The sequence below is a fragment of the Rana temporaria genome, chromosome 6, assembly GCF_905171775.1.
Source record: "Rana temporaria chromosome 6, aRanTem1.1, whole genome shotgun sequence".
In the NCBI taxonomy this organism is placed as follows: Eukaryota; Metazoa; Chordata; class Amphibia; order Anura; family Ranidae; genus Rana; species Rana temporaria.
The window spans coordinates 212,443,594-212,462,408 of NC_053494.1; the positions used below are offsets into that span (position 1 = coordinate 212,443,594).

An 18,815-nucleotide genomic window follows, 5' to 3' on the forward strand; every position below is an offset into this window, starting at 1 on the left:
TCTAGGGTTGTCCCGATACCACTTTTTTAGGACTGAGTACAAGTACCGATACCTTTTTTTTTTTTTTTTTATGTACTCGCCGATACCGAATACAGATACTTTTTTTTTAATGTGTCCCCAAATGCAGCCATGTCCCCCAACATATTGCAGCCATGTCCCCCAACATATTGCAGCCATGTCCCCCCACATGCAGCCATGTCCCCCGTACCTAAATGATGCTGCCGCCGCGTTAATCACCGCGCGGGGAACATTACAGTCGGCTTTCGTTTGAATAGCTGTTTTCCCTGCCGCGCTGTGTATAGAGACACTCCCCCTTGCTCGCGATTGGACAGATCCGTCCAATCCCGAGCAATGGGGAGTGTCTATGCGCGGCGGGGAAAACTGCTATTCAAACGAAAGCTGACTCTAATGTTCCCCGCACGGTGATTAACTCGGCAGCGGCTTTGCGATATGACGGCGGCAGGGGGGGGGGGGGGTCAAGTATTCTATTTAGGCATCGGGGTTATTTGCGGGAGTACAAGTACTCCCGCAAATACTCGGTATCGGTACCGATACTGATACTGGTATCGGTATCGGGACAACCCTACAAATATCACATATGAGCATACTGCCCGTATACAGCGGAACCTCGGATTACAAGTATAACCCGTTCCAGGAGAACGCTCGTAATCCAAAGTACTCGCATATCAAAGCGAGAGTGTAGCACTACCCCCGTAGGAGCTGCTGGTTTAGATTTTGGGTTTTGCACGTTACCTCGAAGTTCGTTGTCCAGGGAAGGAAGTCTATAGAAATTGGAATGTCCACACAAGATGGAAAACCTTCAACTGTAGGCTTTATTTTCGCTGCGTAAACTTGTGAAGGAAGTAGAGAGAGGGGGAAGGTTCAGGTACGCGATACAAGTGTTGCCAACCTACCAGATTGAAATTTACTGGCACGACACCAAAAATTTACAGCCACGTTTTTTACTGGCATTTCACCAAAGTTGCTAAATTACATTTTTAGGTGCAAATTTCAGTATTTAGGCTACAAGCAAGTATGCTGGGCAAATAGCAATGTGATTTAAGGTAGATATTAAAGCGGAGCTCCACCCTAAAGTGGAACTCCCGCTGATCGGAACCCTCCCCCCCCTCCGGTGTCACATTTGACACCTTTCAGGGGGGGGGGGGGGTGCAGATACCTGTCTAAAGACAGGTATTTGCACCCACTTCCGGCCACACAGGCTCGGATTCTCAGAGGACTTACGACGGCGCAGTGCCGTGTACGCCGTCGTAAGTCCTAATCCGAGCCGTCGTATCTATGCGTCTGATTCTTAGAATCAGTTACGCATAGATATCCATTAGATCCGACAGGCGTAAGTCTCTTACGCCGTCGGATCTTAACTGCATTTTTTTTTTAACCGCTAGGTGGCGCTTCCTTCGAATTCCGCGTCGAGTATGCAAATTAGCTAGATACGCAAATTCCTGAACGTGCGCGTGGCCGACGCAGTAAAGTTACGACGTTTACGTTAGGCTTTTTCCGGCGTAAAGTTGCCCCTGCTATATGAGGCGCAGCCAATGTTAAGTATGGCCGTCGTTCCCGCGTCGAAATTTTAAAAAGTTACGTAGTTTTGCGCAAGTCGTCCGTGAATGGGGCTGGACGTCATTTACGTTCACGTCAAAACCAATGACGTCCTTGCGACGTCATTTGGAGCAATGCACACTGGGATATTTTACGGACGGCGCATGCGCAGTTCGTTTGGCGCGGGGACGCGCTTGATTTAAATGATACACGCCCCCTACCCGCCGGGTGATTTACGCTACGCCGCCGCAACTTACTGAGCAAGTGCTTTGAGAATACAGCACTTGCCCGTGTAAGTTGCGGAGGCGTAGCATAAATTAGATACGTTACGCTCGCACAATTTTGCGCGGCTGTACGTGAATCTGCCCCACAGTCTCCTCCCGTTCTCCCCCCTTCCCCGTTGTGTTTTGGGAACACTCGGCTCCCAGTACACAGCGGGAGCCAACAATCGGCAGGCGTAGCGTGACTCGCGCATGCGCCGTAGGGAACCGGGCAGTGAAGCCGGAGCGCTTCACTTCCTGGTTTCCTCACTGAGGATGGCGGGGGGGGGGGGCAGCAGAGTGACTAGCGATCGCTCGTCCTCTGCTGCGGACTGCGCTGGACTCCAGGACGGGTAAGTGCCCTAATATTAAAAGTCAGCAGTTGCAGTATTTGTAGCTGCTGGCTTTTAATCTTTTTTTTTTTTTTTTTTCAGCGGAGCTCCACTTTAAGGTAAACATATATTTTTGTTATTTTTGATATAATAAGGGCCACCAACACCCGCTGCCTCCACCCCCCTCTGTGGTGCCACAATCTCCCTCTGCCTCCAATCTCCCTCTGCCTCCAATCACCCTCTGCGGTGCCACCAACAACCCCTGTCTCCATCCCCACCCTCTGCGATGCCACTAACGCCCCCTTCCTCCATTGCCCCCTGCCTCAATCCCCTTCTACGGTGCCACCGCAGCCACCATCTCCCCCTGCCTCCAATCTCCATGCGCAGTTCCAAGCCGAACTGATCTCAGCTATTTTTACTGCCACTTTTCCTCAATCACGGACATTTACGAACGGGGGGGGGGGTGAACATTTTTACAAACTGTTCGTAAAAATACGGACGGTTGGCAATACTGCGCGGTACAGAATGCACAAAAAGTATTCAAAGTTCCAGTATTCACCACTCAATCCTGAGTGGGTGTTGCTCACCCGGATAGACCCCTCTCACATGGCCTAGCAGCCGGAATGATGCACGGACAGTAAGAAACAGTCTCTGCCACAGACTGTCTGAGAACACAGAATGGATAGTCAGGAATCCTCTGCCACAGTCCCGAACTTTCTGCCTTACAGCAAAAGAGCCTTTAAAGTGGAGTTCCACCCATAAATATAACATTACATCAGTAGTTTTAAAAAAAAATGTCATTAGTCCTTTAAGAAAAAAATATTTTTTTTTTAGATGCCTTCAAAGTGTTGTTGCTAGGCAGAATAGTTAACCTCCCCTCTTCCTGCACCTAGGTGCTTAATGCTTCCTAACCTACACCGCACAGACTCCTGGGAATGTAGTGGGTGTAACTTTCCAGGAGTCTGTGCACTCCCCAGTCTCGAAGAATCATGTGACATGGACAGTACAGGTGCTGAAACCTGATCTGAAACCTATTACACTGCTTGTGCAGCACTGAGCATGTGCGAGATTTTCAAGGCTGAAATCTAGGAAGTCATACAGTCTGGCTTCATGATGCCCACACTTAAGATGGCCCCAGTCAATTTCTATTTTATAAAGTGTCTAAATGCTGTAACAACCTAACAAAACGGACCTTAGTTTACAGACTAACTTTACTAGAATACATTAAGCTTGTGTATTACAGGGGTATTTATATTTAAAAAGTGAAATTGTGTCCGGAACTCCGCTTTAAGCCAAACCTGTACAATCCAGGTATCTGCTCCCACTTCCAAGCATACAGCACCTCGGTACACAAGGTGACCTACGCCACTCTGCCCCCCCCCCCCCCCAGAAGACAGTAGGGGCCAGTGGGATCGTGCAGCGATAGTCGCGCATGTGCAGTAGGGAACCAGGAAGTGAAACCGCAAGGCTTCACTTCCTGATTCCCTTACTGAAGATGGCGGCAGCTGAGAGCCGACAGACAGATCGGCTTCGGCTGCCGACATCGCAGGTGCCCTGGACAGGTAAGTGTCCATATATGAAGTCAGCAGCTGCAGTGTTTGTAGCTGCTGGCTTTTAATATATATATTTTTTTCCGGCGGACCTCCGCTTTAATGTGCAAGTAAAATTGCGTTTTGTTATGACATGCATGGAATTGGTGCAAACAAGTTCCTGACATTTCCTGCAACTTGCCGTCTTCTCCATTGCCAAAATAGGCCGCGGTTCCCAGATTCTAGTAATCCATGGTCTTTGTGCACATCTAATATAAATACCACTCAGAAAATAGATAAATATGAGTAATTCATCACACACCCATATTGTACACATGGCATAGACTTGTATAACAAAGACTAGGGTTCCTGGTTCAAGTCCTGTTCAGGGCATTCTCTACATGGAGTTTACATGTTTGGCCTGTGCTTGTGTTGGTTTCCAAAAACGTGCTGCTAGGTTAATGGGCTAGACCAGGGGTCTCCAAACTATGGCCCACCAGTTGTTTAGGACAGGGGGTCCCAAACTGGCGGTACTCCAGCTGTTGCGAAACTACAAGTCCCATCATGCTTAGGTCTGTGGAAGTCATGCTTGTAACGGTCAGCCTTGCAATGCCTCATGGGACTTGTAGTTTGGCAACAGCTGGAGGGCCGCCAGTTTAAGACCCCTGGTTTAGGAACTACAATTCCCATCATGCCTGGTCATGTCTGTAAATGTCAGAGTATTACAATGCCTCATGGGAAGTGTAGTTCCACAACAGGTGGACCACCGTAGTTTGGAGATCCGTGGGCTAGACTCTAAATTGGCCCTAGTATGATTTTCTACTGAGCATGTCCAAGATGGCGGCCTCACCATCTGCCCCATCAGCAACTAAAGTGCTTGAGTCCCCCCCCCCCCCCCCCCAGGATAAAAGTGCTATAGAATAGTAAAAAACGAAAAGTAATTACCGTATTTATCGGGGTATACTTACAATTTTGCCCTGCGTCCGTCTGCGGCCTTGCACGGGGTTTGTCCAGCCTTGTGGGTGTCCATCTGTGGCTTTGGAGGTGTCCGTCTGCGGCTTCCTTGCGGGGTCCGTCCAGCCTTGTGAGTGTCCGTCACCTTGCCGGGGGTCGCAGCGGTGTTTGTTTTAGCATTTGGCCCCTCGGCCGAGCCGAGAGGAGCCGGATTTCCTGTGTGTTCGGCTCCTCTCGCGTGGCTGCGGGCGGAGCCGAGCGTGGCCGTGTGCGCAGTACACTCGGCTCGGCTCTAGGCTGCGGCGCTCGGCTCCTCTCGGCTTGTCTCAGCTTCTCTCGGCTCCTCTCGCGTGGCTGCGGGCGTGGCCGATCCTAGCCGAGTGCGCAGTACACTTGGCTCGGCTGGGTCTATTTCGGCGGCACCCGGGAACAGCACTACTGGCACTACTGGCGTATATACGCCGATAAATATGGTAATCGCTGTCCTCCAAGAGGGAACACTTTAGAAATGTGATTATCTTCCCACCCCCCAGAGCATGATGGGAAATCCCCAAATTTTTGGGAATAAAGTTTTTTAAAATTACACAACAGGCCTTAATTCTGTATATCCCATTTTCTTATTTCCAATAACAATATATTCTTTTTCCTAACAGAATAATGACCTTTTGTGGACGGATTACCATCAGAAGTTGGTAGACCAGGCCCTCCTGACCATGGACACCTACCTCGGCCAGTTTCCAGATATTAAGGTGATCTAGCCAGTCGTAACATGACTGTATTTCAGCTTGTAGGACTCTGGTTGCTATAGCATAGTGATGGTACTCCCTTGGTGGGATGGCAATGAGTTAGAACCCTGTGAGCCCTTAATTGCTTAAAAACCGTCCAGTCCATCCATCCTGTATCTTACCCTGGTCACCACCTTGGGGGGGGGGGGGGGGGGTGCGCGGTTTATATTAACATATTTTAGCTCATATCAACAAATACTATACCTAATGCACCACCAGTATAACTTGTACAATTATTGGGGTCATATGCTGTTTGTTTTTACTCTATTAACGTATATTCTCGAGTATAAGCCGAGGCACCTAATTTTACTCCAAAAACTGGGAAAACGTATTGACTCGAGTATAAGCCTAGGGTGAGCAGCTACTGTAAGTGGAAAAGGGGGTCAAGAATGCCCATTGCCGCCTCACTGTGCCCATTGCCGCCTCACTGTGCCCATTGCCGCCTCACTGTGCCCATTGCCGCCTCACTGTGACCTTTGCCGCCTCACTGTGACCTTTGCAGCCTCCCTGTGCCCGAGTCAGTGTACCTGAAATTCTTGACCGGCTGCGGGCATCCATTTATTGTTTAAAAGTCGCGATCTCCTCCTGATCTTATACAATTATTGGGGTCATATTCTGTTTGTTTTTACTCTATTAACGTATATACTCCAGTATAAGCCGAGGCACCTAATTTTACCACAAAAACTGGGAAAACGTATTGAATCGAGTATAAGCCTAGGGTGAGAATGCAGCAGCTACTGTAAGTTGAAAAGGGGTTCAAGAATGCCCACTGCCGCCTCACTGTGCCCATTGCTGCCTCACTGTGCCGAGTCAGTGTACTTGAAATTCTTGACAGGCTGCGGGCGTCCATTCATTGTTTAACTACTTAAGGACCGCCTCCTGCACATATACATCGGCAGAATGGCACGGCTGGGCACATCCACGTACGTGCTGTGCTATTGTCCAGTCGTGGGCCCGCGACCCGGTCCGAGGCTCCGGGACCCGATCGCCGATGGAGTCCCGCGATCGGTCCCCGGAGCTGAAGAACGGGGGAGAGCCGTGTGTAAACACACCTTCCCCGTTCTTCACTGTGGCGACGTCATAGATTGTGTGATCCCTTTTATAGGGATACATAATGGATGACATCACACCTACAGCCACACCCCCCTACAGTTGTAAACACACATGAGGTCACACATAACCCCTTCAGCGCCCCCTAGTGGTTAACTCCCAAACTGCAACTGTCATTTTCACAATAAACAATGCATTTTAAATGCATTTTTTGCTGTGAAAATGACAATGGTCCCAAAAATGTGTCAAAATTGTCCGAAGTGTCCGCCATAATGTCGCTGTCACGTTTTGTAAACGCTATAAATTTTGCGCAACCCAACCGATAAACGCTTATTGCGTTTTTTTTTTTTTTACCAAAAATATGTAGAAGAATACGTATCGGCCTAAACTGAGGGGGAAAATAAATGTTTTTATATATTTTTGGGGGATATTTATTATAGCAAAAAGTAAAAAATATAGAATTTTTTTTCAAAATTGTCGCTCTATTTTTGTTTATAGCGCAAAAAATAAAAACCGCAGAGGTGATCAAATACCACCAAAAGAAAGCTCTGTTTGTGGGAAAAAAAGGATGCCGATTTTGTTTGGGAGCCACGTCGCACGACCGCGCAATTGTCTGTTAAAGTGCCGAATCGCAAAACCTTCCCGGGTCCTTTAGCAGCATTTTGGTCCGAGGCTTAAGTGGTTAAAAGTCGCGGTCTCCTCCTGGTCTCGTTCTGTGATAGTTGTTTCCCCAGCAGCCTATCACGGATGCCTTCTCATCCTCGGACTCGGTTTCCCAGCAGCCTATCACGGATGCCTTCTCATCCTCGGACTCGGTTTCCCAGCAGCCTATCACGGATGCCTTCTCATCCTCGGACTCGGTTTCCCAGCAGACACTGTGTTCAGTATTCCGCCATTTACCGACGTCTTTTCATCCTCGGACAAGAGAACGTCCGTGATGGGCGGAACACTGAACACAGTGCCTGCTGGGAAACGCCCATCACGGAAGGGACCAGGGGGAAGCCGCGACTTTTAAACAATGGACGCTCCCAGCCCTTCAGGTACACTGACGCGAGTATAAGCCAAAGGGGTGTGTTTTCAGCCCTAAAAAAAGGGCTGAAAGGGCTGAAAAATGTGGCGTATATACGGTATATTCTTATTTTCTATTATAGTATTTTCTATTCTTTTATTTTCTTCAAAAGGGAAAATTTAATTTAAAAATTATTCTAATTTTGAATCTCTGAATAACAAAAAATTAGCTTGGATTTCAATTCGGAATGAAACTAACAGCACATCAATACCTTGGCTACATGTTGCATTCATTGCATTAGGTAGACTGGAAGACGGTATTGTTACATTCCAGTGCAGATTGAGGTAAATATAAATTATAAAGGTCAATTATTAACTCTTTGGGAGCTAAGCTGGTATAGAGTAATCCATGTCCCGGGTTATGGAGTTAATTTTAACTGTTAAAGCGGGGGTTCTGCGGGAATACGTTTTTTTATTTTATTTTTTATTTTGTTTCTATTTTCAGATGCTTCTGGCGCTCTTACCTTTTTAGATAATAGGGTACTCGCGTGTCCTAATATTATAGCCGCCAGCATTCTGATTCAGCCGCAAAAGATTATTTATAAAAATTTTGGATGGACGCTTCCATCTTGCTTGTGGGCACTCTGAAGCCCACAACCAAATCCTTCCGGGATGCGGTGAATGCTGATGTCCCAGCATTCACCGCTCTATCCCGCGCATGTGCAGTGTTGACGGCGAGCGGCGCCGTCAACACTACACAGTTGCCATCACCTGTTTGCCATCACTTAAAATGGCGGGAATTGTATCCACCCTAGTCACATGATCGGCTGCAAGAGTCATGTGATGTAGGAAATCACGCGAGAGTTCTTCTGTTCAGCGCTAAGGAAGCGTCTCCTGGGCAGCGTCACGCTGTGCTCCCAGGAGACATTGCAAAACTTGCCCCAGAAATCAATGGGCCGATCGCAGCTATAGCGACACGCCCACTCCCGTGGGAGCCGAACCAGGAAGTGCCTGGTTCACAAAGGAGAAATCAATGGCCCGGACTCAAGAAGCAATTGTGCCTGTGTAACCATAGTTACACAGCGCAATTGCTTACTTGCCCCGGCGTAACGAATGCTCCTGATTCAGGAACCTTGTTACGCCGACTGCAGCCTAAGATATGCGCGGCATAAGGCTCTTATGCCCGCATATCTTAGGCTGCATTCTTGCGATGGCCGCTAGGTGGCATTCCCGTTGTTATTAGCAGGGGCAGCCAATGTTGCGTATATATCCGTCGTTCCCGCGTCGCGAAATTTCAAATTTACGTAGTTTGCGTAAGTGATTCGTGAATGGCACTGGACGCCATTCACGTTCACTTTGAAGCAAATGACGTCCTTGCGACGTCATTTGCCGCAATGCACGTCGGGAAAGTTTCCCGACGGAGCATGCGCTCTACGATCGGCGCGGGAACGCGCCTAATTTAAATGATTCCCGCCCCCTACGGGATCATTTAAATTGCGCGCGCTTACGCCGGGCATTTTGCCGGCGCGCCCACGCAATTTACGGAGCTACTGCTCCGTGAATCAAGGGCAGCGCAGTAAATTTGCGGGGGCGCAGGGCAAAAACGTTGCCATGCGCCTCCGTAAAAAATTCGCAAATCTACCTGAATCCGGGCCAAGGTATGGAATTCATTTAAAAAATTTTGGACAGCGAACTTATCCCCTGTGATTAAGGTGGTCTTTAATTTAGGGTGAACCTCCGCTTTAAGAACAGTGGGCCAGATTCACAGTACAAGTACGCCGGAGTATCTACTGATACGCCGGCGTACTTTCAAATTTGCCGCGTCGTATCTTTAGTTTGAATCCACAAACAAAGATACAACGGCTTTTGGCTTCGATCCGACAGGCGTACGGCTTCGTACGCCTTCGGATCGTAGGTGTAATACTTCGGCGCCTGCTGGGTGGAGTTTGCGTAGTTTTCCGCATCGGGTATGCTAATTAGCTTTTTCCGGCGATTCACGAAGGTACGCGCGGCCGTCGCATTCTCTTACGTCGTTGCTAGTCGGCTTTTCCCGGCGTATAGTTAAAGCTGCCATTTCGTGGCGTATAGATAGACCTGCCATGTTAAAGTATGGCCGTCGTTCCCGCGTCGAATTTCAAATATTTTTTTTTGCGTAAGTCGTCCGTGAATAGGAGAGGACGTAACTCGCGTCGATGTTCAAAAAAAGACGTCGGTGCGACGTCATTTCGCGCAAAGCACGGCAGGAAATTTCAAAACGGAGCATGCGCAGTTCAATCGGCGCGGGGACACGCTTCATTTAAATAAATCACGCCCCCTTCCCGCCCAATTTTAAATACGCGCCGAGAAATAAACTACGCCGCTGTAACTTACGGCGCGAAATCTTTTCGAATTTCAAAATACGCCAGGTAAGGTATGGCGGCGTAGCGTATCGCTGATACGCTGCGCCTGGGCAATTCTACCTGAATCTGGCCCAGTGTTTCAAGGTCGGATAGGTTAACAATTCAAATTTGTTGACATTTCCTGTTATGCCCCGTACACACGAAGCGGAAATTCTGTCGGTAAAAACTTTGGATGGTTCTTCTCTGACGCAATTCCGCTCAAGCTTGGCTTGCGTACACACGGTCACACAAAAGTTCTCTGAACTTTCGACCCGTCAAGAACGCGGTGACGTGCAACACTACGACGAGGCGGGAAAATTAAGTCCAATGCTTCCGAGAATGCGTCAAATTGTTTCCGAGCATGCGTCGGAATTTTGCGCGTCGGAATTGCTTAAGGCGATCGGAAAATTTTGAGAAACGGCTCTCAATCTTTTTGCTGGCAGAATTTCCGACAGCAGAAGTCCGATGGAGCCTACACACGGTCGGAATTTCCGACCAAAAGCTCACATCGGACTTTTTCTGTCAGAATTTCCGACCGTGTGTACGCGGCATAAGATTTGGATCCACACATACCTTGGACTATAACGATATTTATTATTTTATGTAATGTGTTTTTTTTTTAGTTTATGGGATTCTACTTTCTGAACAATCGAATATTATTATAAAGTTGGTTTTAAAAACCTTCAAACTATTTTTGGACGCGCCTTATGTGAGAACCGTCCTGTTTTATGGTATGTGGTCGGACAAGTCGGTCAAATTAAAAGGAAATGTAAAAAAATGTGTCTTTGCACATATTTTCCTATTCATTATATATCCTGAAGGAAGTGAAAGTTGATTATTATTATTTTAGCCAGGAAAATGTGAAATATTTAAATTGGGGAGATCCGCGCTTAGGATAGGAGGGTATTAAGCTGCTGCCTCCCTAACAGATTTCAAAGAAACCAGAAGTTGTAAATGGGTGGGTTATAGGGTGATGGCGCTGCTTATATTTGTTTAGTAATTATATACACTATATCCTGTGTATGATAGATTATCACATTTGTAGGGGAGCTCCAGATGTTTAGGAGAGACCAATGGGAGTGGGTCTCCTAGACCTGTATACCGTTGAACCAAACGTACAGGTGCTACCCCCTGTTGCTGTTTATAATCAACACTGGTGACCCAATGATTTATTGGTAGTCCCAGGGGAGTTGATAACCGTGTTCCAAAGGAGTGTGTGGACAGCCAATAAATCGTATTTTAATCGTATGTACCTATATTGCTGCAAATAGGTGTATCCCAAAAAGGTGTCTCAAGTGAATAAAGTGTAACCTCTGAGTGTTAGTGCGTGCGGTGGCACACACTTCAGTGTTCCGTGAGAACCAAACAATGATATAAAAAGCACTAAAGATATATTAATAGTAAAGTGTCCCCTTGGGTACTATTGGTGATGTTCAGGATTGACACCCTGAAACAGAGGTGAATACAGGGTGACAAACACGTTGGGTGTATATAAAATATTATTGCTGTGGGTCTAAATGTAGATTAGCTCTATCTAGCGCAATAATGAAAATGAAAAGGATGAGAAATGAAAAATAACACTGCAAAGTGATATAAAACTACTGACAATTGACGTCAGCTTTGAAATCTAAAATAGTGTACAAACCAAAACAATATAATTGTGATTAGATGCCTTCCCTCTAGAGGGTGCACAGAGAAAAATGTTAAATATTAATATATAAATTAAATGTTGTTTAAATGTGAAAAAAACAACAGCATTGAAAAGTGAACATGTGAGGAGTGAAGTTGACCGTCCAAACTAAATTGTATAAAATACACAAACAACCCTCAGTGGGTGACAATGCTTGTTTGCTGAGACGATCTCTCAAATGAACGTGAACTCAAAAAGCCAAACTAATGTTCAGTTTGGAAACAATGTATCACTGATACCAAAGTACATATTAAAGTGAAAACAAAAGTAGTGACTTCATGTGGCTATCTTCTTGTTGGGTTTTATGGTGACTTATGTGCTCCCCCTGTTGGGTCCCCACTCACCGGACGTTGGCACCCCAAGGGGCAAAAGGCAATGGTGGTGGTACCTCGATGTTGGTGGTTGGTTTTTATTTCCAAATGGCAATGAGATTCTTTGCCGTCTCTCCAGAGGGGGAGGGTAAGAAATCCAAGCAGCTTCCAGGTGTCCCAAGGATGGTAATCAAAAAGGAAAGAAAAAAATCCACATAGCGTGACACTGCGTTGTGCAAAAAGAACACTCTTCTTTATTTAAAAATATTGTAACCACGTACAATCTGCTGATAATGTGGTGGTTTGAACAACTTCACCAGTAATCCCAAATCCCCGTGGGCTTTAGCAGAGAAGTGATTTCTTAAAAAACATTCACAGGGTATGTTTTACAAAGGGAAGAAACAGTGGAATGTAAAAAAAGGAAAAAATTAAAATTAAAAAATAAAAATCAAGAGTCCATTAGGTCAATTTGCAGATGAAAATAAAAGTAAGCTGCAATGGCTTATTGGTCCCTGTTATCCGGTCCTGCTCTCGAGCTGTTTAAGCGGAGCCTGTGTCATACGGTAATGCTGTGCAGTCAGCAGCAAGCGTTCGTGGCTTCCCGTACAGGTAGATCGCGGCTCGGAGGACTCGGATACAGTCAGCTGTTGGGCCGTACGTGCGTGTATGCTTGCGTCTGGGTCACCTGACGCGTTTCGTCGTAAGACGTTATCAAAGGCGATTCAAGCTTCAGACGCACGTTCATGATTTTTATACACGGCTGTAGATGTGTCCCGCCTGTGATGAGGAATTTGATTGCTGGCTATACATTTGCTGACATCCCATAGTCCTCCCACCCGTTAACCCTTGGTATGATCAAATTATTTGTAGGGTGAGGGACACAACCAGCGCCGAAAATAAAAATGAAATAAAATATCGTATATATTAGTATAATAGACAGCTTGGCTGGCTGCTTAATTAGTGGTATCAGAATGGGAACATGTAACAAGTTTGAATCTTAGATTGAAACTTCTAATCTGTCATAGGTTATGAGATGCATGCATCCGCCAAGAGAATCAATATAAACATATATATAATATTCCCAATATAAGTGACACTTTAGAAGAAGAATTATATATAATGCGCAATCGTATATGCATTTCCCTGGCTCAGTCAGTGTAGGGAAGAGATTTAGAGTGGAAAAAAGAAAAAAATATATATATATATATACTCAATGGTACATGCATTTACCCTGGTTCAAACAGTTTAGGGGGGAGTTTGAAGAGGTAATATCTGGCTAGAAATGCAAGAGTAGTATTTCAATTAAAGTGCATGGTTAAAATCAGAGTAGGGGACCACTGACCCTCTTCCGTTTTTTTCCATGATAAAGTCAATTGCATACAAAGGGCTAGTTGAATATTGGGATGAGTTATCCTATATACATAGTGTACATGTCCTTAATAACGGCATCCTCCATTTAATCATGGGGGGGGATTTTAACCCCTTTGTATAGTATGTTATCATACCGGAGCTGTCCACTAGGTGGACAAAGTACACACATGGAGGGACAGGGCTGGCCAGATGTACTTTCCTGATTCACCCCAGCTAGAAATGTCTGTTATAATGACAGAGCATGAATTGGAAATGTATATGAGATGCTAAACATAAAATATTTAATAGAATATGAAATAAACTATGGGAGAGCTTTTTAATGTTTATTACTGTATCCTGGGCGGGCTCTATTGCTTAAAAATAGGGCTTTTCAATTTAGAGTGTAGGAGAGACTGTGGGCTATACCTAGATCTAGCTTCCTACCCCATTAATTATATCTGTGGGGCAGGAATACATGGAATCCAGGGATATAATGGATTTTTTACCCGAACCCCAAACTTTTTTATTTGGGAAATAGAGGAATGAATTGGTGATTTTCAATTTAGGTTGTGGTTTTTAAATTGGTTCTTTGTGTGCTGCGATTTTTATTGGTTTCTTATACTCTTGGTCTTGAGGGAAGGAGTTAATATTTAGAAGTGGGATTCTTCCATTAGTTTTTTCCGAGGTTGATTAATGGGAATTAGGATGTAATTGGAAAAGAAGAAATATGTTATGTCCGAGATATTTATGAAGTTCAGATTTCACAAGGGTTTTTTGGATTGTAGATGGTCTTGTTGCTATTAGAAGTTGGAGATGAAGCAATTTAGATCTATGTCTAAGTTGAGGCCTCTAGGTGCCAGGGATCCCATCTTATGTATCCATCTGGTTTCGTTTTGTGACACTTGTACCTTTTTGTTGCCACCCCGCCAGTGATCCTTGATGATGTCAATCCCAAAAAAGGTCATGCAGCTTGGGTCTTTCTGGTGTTTCTCTGCAAAGTGTCTCGAGAGGCTGTGCTTAGGGAACCCTTTTTTGATGTTCTTGATATGCTCCCTAATTCTTACACGCAGGGCCCTGGTGGTACGACCTATGTACTGAAGGTGACATGGGCACTCAATGACATAGGTCACATGCGTGCTATTGCACGTGATCAATTCTTTTATTTGGTATTCCTGGTTGTATACTGTGGATTTGAAGGTGGTCTTTCTCCGGGGTTGGGGTCTGTTGGTTCTACATGGAAGGCAACGTTGGCATCTGTAGAAACCTTTAAGGTCTGGACATATGTTGATGTTTTGAGGGGGATCAAGTACATTATGTACAAGGTGTGTCCTTAAAGTAGGAGCTCTCCGGTAAATGAACTTGGGGCGGGGTGGAAGAATGTTGGCTAGTGTTCTGTCTTCTCTGAGGATGGGCCAGTACTTTTTAAAAATCTTCTCCACTTGTTTATACTGATTGTTGAATCCAGTAATAAAGGATAAATCTACTTTGGTTACTGTTGGGGATTTCTTTTTCTTCAGCAGTGTTTCTCTGTTAATTAGTCTGATGTTATTTTTTAGTTTGGTCAGTAGTTCTTCTTTGTAACCTTTTTCAATGAATTTTTTAATGAGTACTTCTGCTTGTATATCATCTTCTAAGCGTCGACAGTTTCTCCTCACTCTCAGCAGTTGCCCTTTGGGGATATTACCTATCCATTGAGGGTGGTGACAACTAGAGGTGGATATGTATCCGTTTCTGTCGGTCTTTTTGAAAAATGTTTTTGTGCAGAGTTCCCCATTGTGCTTGAAAATCTGTAGATCCAGATAGTCGACAGATTGGTTATGCCATTTCCCCGTAAAGGTTATACCAAATCTATTACTGTTTAGTTGCTGTATGAAGGTTTCCAAACTGTCTGCTGTCCCATCCCAGAGGATGATAAGATCATCGATATACCTTCTGTAATGCCGTAGCTGAGGAATATTCTGCCCGTATACATATTCTGATTCCCACATGTCCATAAATAAATTAGCTACACTCGGGGCGTAGCGAGCCCCCATCGCTACGCCCTTTTTTTGTACATAGAACTGTTTCTTGTACCAAAAATGGTTGTTGGACATGGCCATCCTCAAGCCCTCTAGTATGAATGTTATTTGTTCTTGCTTCATTTGGGTAAGTTCGTGTAATGCCTTTTCAACCCCTTTTAGTCCATCTTGTTGTCTTATACTTGTATACAGCGAATCTACATCTATTGTTGCCAGCAGTAGATTGTTGGTGTCCTTAATGTCCCCAAGTTCTATCATTAATTGGGTGCCATCCTTCAAATGAGATCTCCCTTTGGTTACCAATGGTTTGAGAAATTGGTCCAGGTATTCTCCTAACCGCGAGAATATAGAATTTATGCCGCTCACGATTGGTCTTCCTGGCGGTTTCTGTAGCCTTTTGTGGATTTTTGGCACCTGGTATATTACTGGTGTCTTTGTGGACTCAGATATTAGATACTTTGCCTCTTTAGCATTCAAGATTCCCAATCTCACTCCCTTCTGGACATATTTGGATAGTTGTTTTTTATATATGGGTCCTGGGTTCTTCTTCAATTTTACGTATGTGTCAGGTACATTTAACAAATTCTCCATTTCAGCCTCATAGTCTGTTTTGTTAAGTATAACTAACCCCCCCCCCTTGTCCGCAGGTCTAATGACAACTTGCTTCTTTTCTCCAATTTGTTTTATTATTTTCCATATATTCTTATTGCCTCTCGATTGCTTTTTTTCCAGGGTTTCAATGTCTTTTTCCACCATTTTTCTAAAGGCGTTAAGACATTGATTACCAGGGGTTGTTGGGTTATATAACGATCTGTTTTTTAGGTTAGTATGAGTATACTTCTTAGGTTCTGATGGGCGTTCATCCTTGTTTAAGGTGAAATACTTTTTAAGATTTAACTTCCTCATATATTTTTGTAGATCTATATATGTATCAAATTTATTTAGGGTTTTCTCAGGGGCAAATTTTAGGCCGAGGTCTAATGCTTTCCATTCCTCATCTGAGAAAGTGGCACTACTGAGATTAAAGATACCCTCCCCTAGTACTCTCTTTGCCTTTTTCTTCTGCCCCCCTCTCTTTCCTCTTGTGCATCTCCTCTTTGTTGGTGCCACTCCGCTGTGGTGTCTGTTCTCTCCCAATTGGGAATTCTGCCTGGTCTCCCATTCATTGGCTGGTTCCGTTGGGTATATGGGTCTATGGCTTCTTGATGTCTTTCTCTGTCTCTCGGTGTATTTTCCCATCCATTGGCTCCTCCCCGATTCCTGGTGTGCCCTGCCCACCGGGGGTTCCTGTATGGGGTGTTGGGTTGCCGTCTTCCTTGAGGTCTGTTGTTGTGGTTCCCTCTCTGAAAACCCCCATATTCTGTTCGTTCTCTTTGGTAGGGATATTGTCTTCCTTCTCCATATCCCATGTTAGGGGATCTGTATCTTCTAGGGGTGTTATGGTGTTCATTGTTCCCTCTTCCCGACTCTCGTCTTCTTCTTGGTTCTCTCATATCCATTCTAGGTCTTGTATGTTGATTAGTGTCCATTCTCGGATGTTGTTCTGGGGTCAGTTCAAACCTCAATCTAGGTCTACCAGCCAATTCTTCTGGTTCAATGTCCTCTAAATCCTCACTAGAATTTTCAGACAGGGAATCTTCATCTAATTCAAAGAGGCAATCTTCCTCCACTTGCCACTTGTATACTTTGTTGTTCTTATAATCCAATACATCCCTAAGGGATGTATTGGATTATAAGAACAACAAAGTATACAAGTGGCAAGTGGAGGAAGATTGCCTCTTTGAATTAGATGAAGATTCCCTGTCTGAAAATTCTAGTGAGGATTTAGAGGACATTGAACCAGAAGAATTGGCTGGTAGACCTAGATTGAGGTTTGAACTGACCCCAGAACAACATCCGAGAATGGACACTAATCAACATACAAGACCTAGAATGGATATGAGAGAACCAAGAAGAAGACGAGAGTCGGGAAGAGGGAACAATGAACACCATAACACCCCTAGAAGATACAGATCCCCTAACATGGGATATGGAGAAGGAAGACAATATCCCTACCAAAGAGAACGAACAGAATATGGGGGTTTTCAGAGAGGGAACCACAACAACAGACCTCAAGGAAGACGGCAACCCAACACCCCATACAGGAACCCCCGGTGGGCAGGGCACACCAGGAATCGGGGAGGAGCCAATGGATGGGAAAATACACCGAGAGACAGAGAAAGACATCAAGAAGCCATAGACCCATATACCCAACGGAACCAGCCAATGAATGGGAGACCAGGCAGAATTCCCAATTGGGAGAGAACAGACACCACAGCGGAGTGGCACCAACAAAGAGGAGATGCACAAGAGGAAAGGGAGGGGGGCAGAAGAAAAAGGCAAAGAGAGTACTAGGGGAGGGTATCTTTAATCTCAGTAGTGCCACTTTCTCAGATGAGGAATGGAAAGCATTAGACCTCGGCCTAAAATTTGCCCCTGAGAAAACCCTAAATAAATTTGATACATATATAGATCTACAAAAATATATGAGGAAGTTAAATCTTAAAAAGTATTTCACCTTAAACAAGGATGAACGCCCATCAGAACCTAAGAAGTATACTCATACTAACCTAAAAAACAGATCGTTATATAACCCAACAACCCCTGGTAATCAATGTCTTAACGCCTTTAGAAAAATGGTGGAAAAAGACATTGAAACCCTGGAAAAAAAGCAATCGAGAGGCAATAAGAATATATGGAAAATAATAAAACAAATTGGAGAAAAGAAGCAAGTTGTCATTAGACCTGCGGACAAGGGGGGGGGGTTAGTTATACTTAACAAAACAGACTATGAGGCTGAAATGGAGAATTTGTTAAATGTACCTGACACATACGTAAAATTGAAGAAGAACCCAGGACCCATATATAAAAAACAACTATCCAAATATGTCCAGAAGGGAGTGAGATTGGGAATCTTGAATGCTAAAGAGGCAAAGTATCTAATATCTGAGTCCACAAAGACACCAGTAATATACCAGGTGCCAAAAATCCACAAAAGGCTACAGAAACCGCCAGGAAGACCAATCGTGAGCGGCATAAATTCTATATTCTCGCGGTTAGGAGAATACCTGGACCAATTTCTCAAACCATTGGTAACCAAAGGGAGATCTCATTTGAAGGATGGCACCCAATTAATGATAGAACTTGGGGACATTAAGGACACCAACAATCTACTGCTGGCAACAATAGATGTAGATTCGCTGTATACAAGTATAAGACAACAAGATGGACTAAAAGGGGTTGAAAAGGCATTACACGAACTTACCCAAATGAAGCAAGAACAAATAACATTCATACTAGAGGGCTTGAGGATGGCCATGTCCAACAACCATTTTTGGTACAAGAAACAGTTCTATGTACAAAAAAAGGGCGTAGCGATGGGGGCTCGCTACGCCCCGAGTGTAGCTAATTTATTTATGGACATGTGGGAATCAGAATATGTATACGGGCAGAATATTCCTCAGCTACGGCATTACAGAAGGTATATCGATGATCTTATCATCCTCTGGGATGGGACAGCAGACAGTTTGGAAACCTTCATACAGCAACTAAAC

The 18,815-nt window shown here is 44.8% G+C and overlaps 1 protein-coding gene across 8 annotated transcripts in view; it reads left to right on the top strand.

The window, feature by feature from the left end:
- The window catches only part of BIN1 (bridging integrator 1), a 177,038-nt gene that overhangs the window by 86,376 nt on the left and 71,847 nt on the right, over window positions 1-18,815 (top strand). For all 8 annotated transcript variants that reach the window (XM_040358225.1, XM_040358226.1, XM_040358228.1 and 5 more), the window contains exon 5: window positions 5,286-5,381. In XM_040358225.1, coding sequence (XP_040214159.1) covers window positions 5,286-5,381 — 96 coding nt within the window. The remainder of the gene's footprint in view (window positions 1-5,285; window positions 5,382-18,815) is intronic.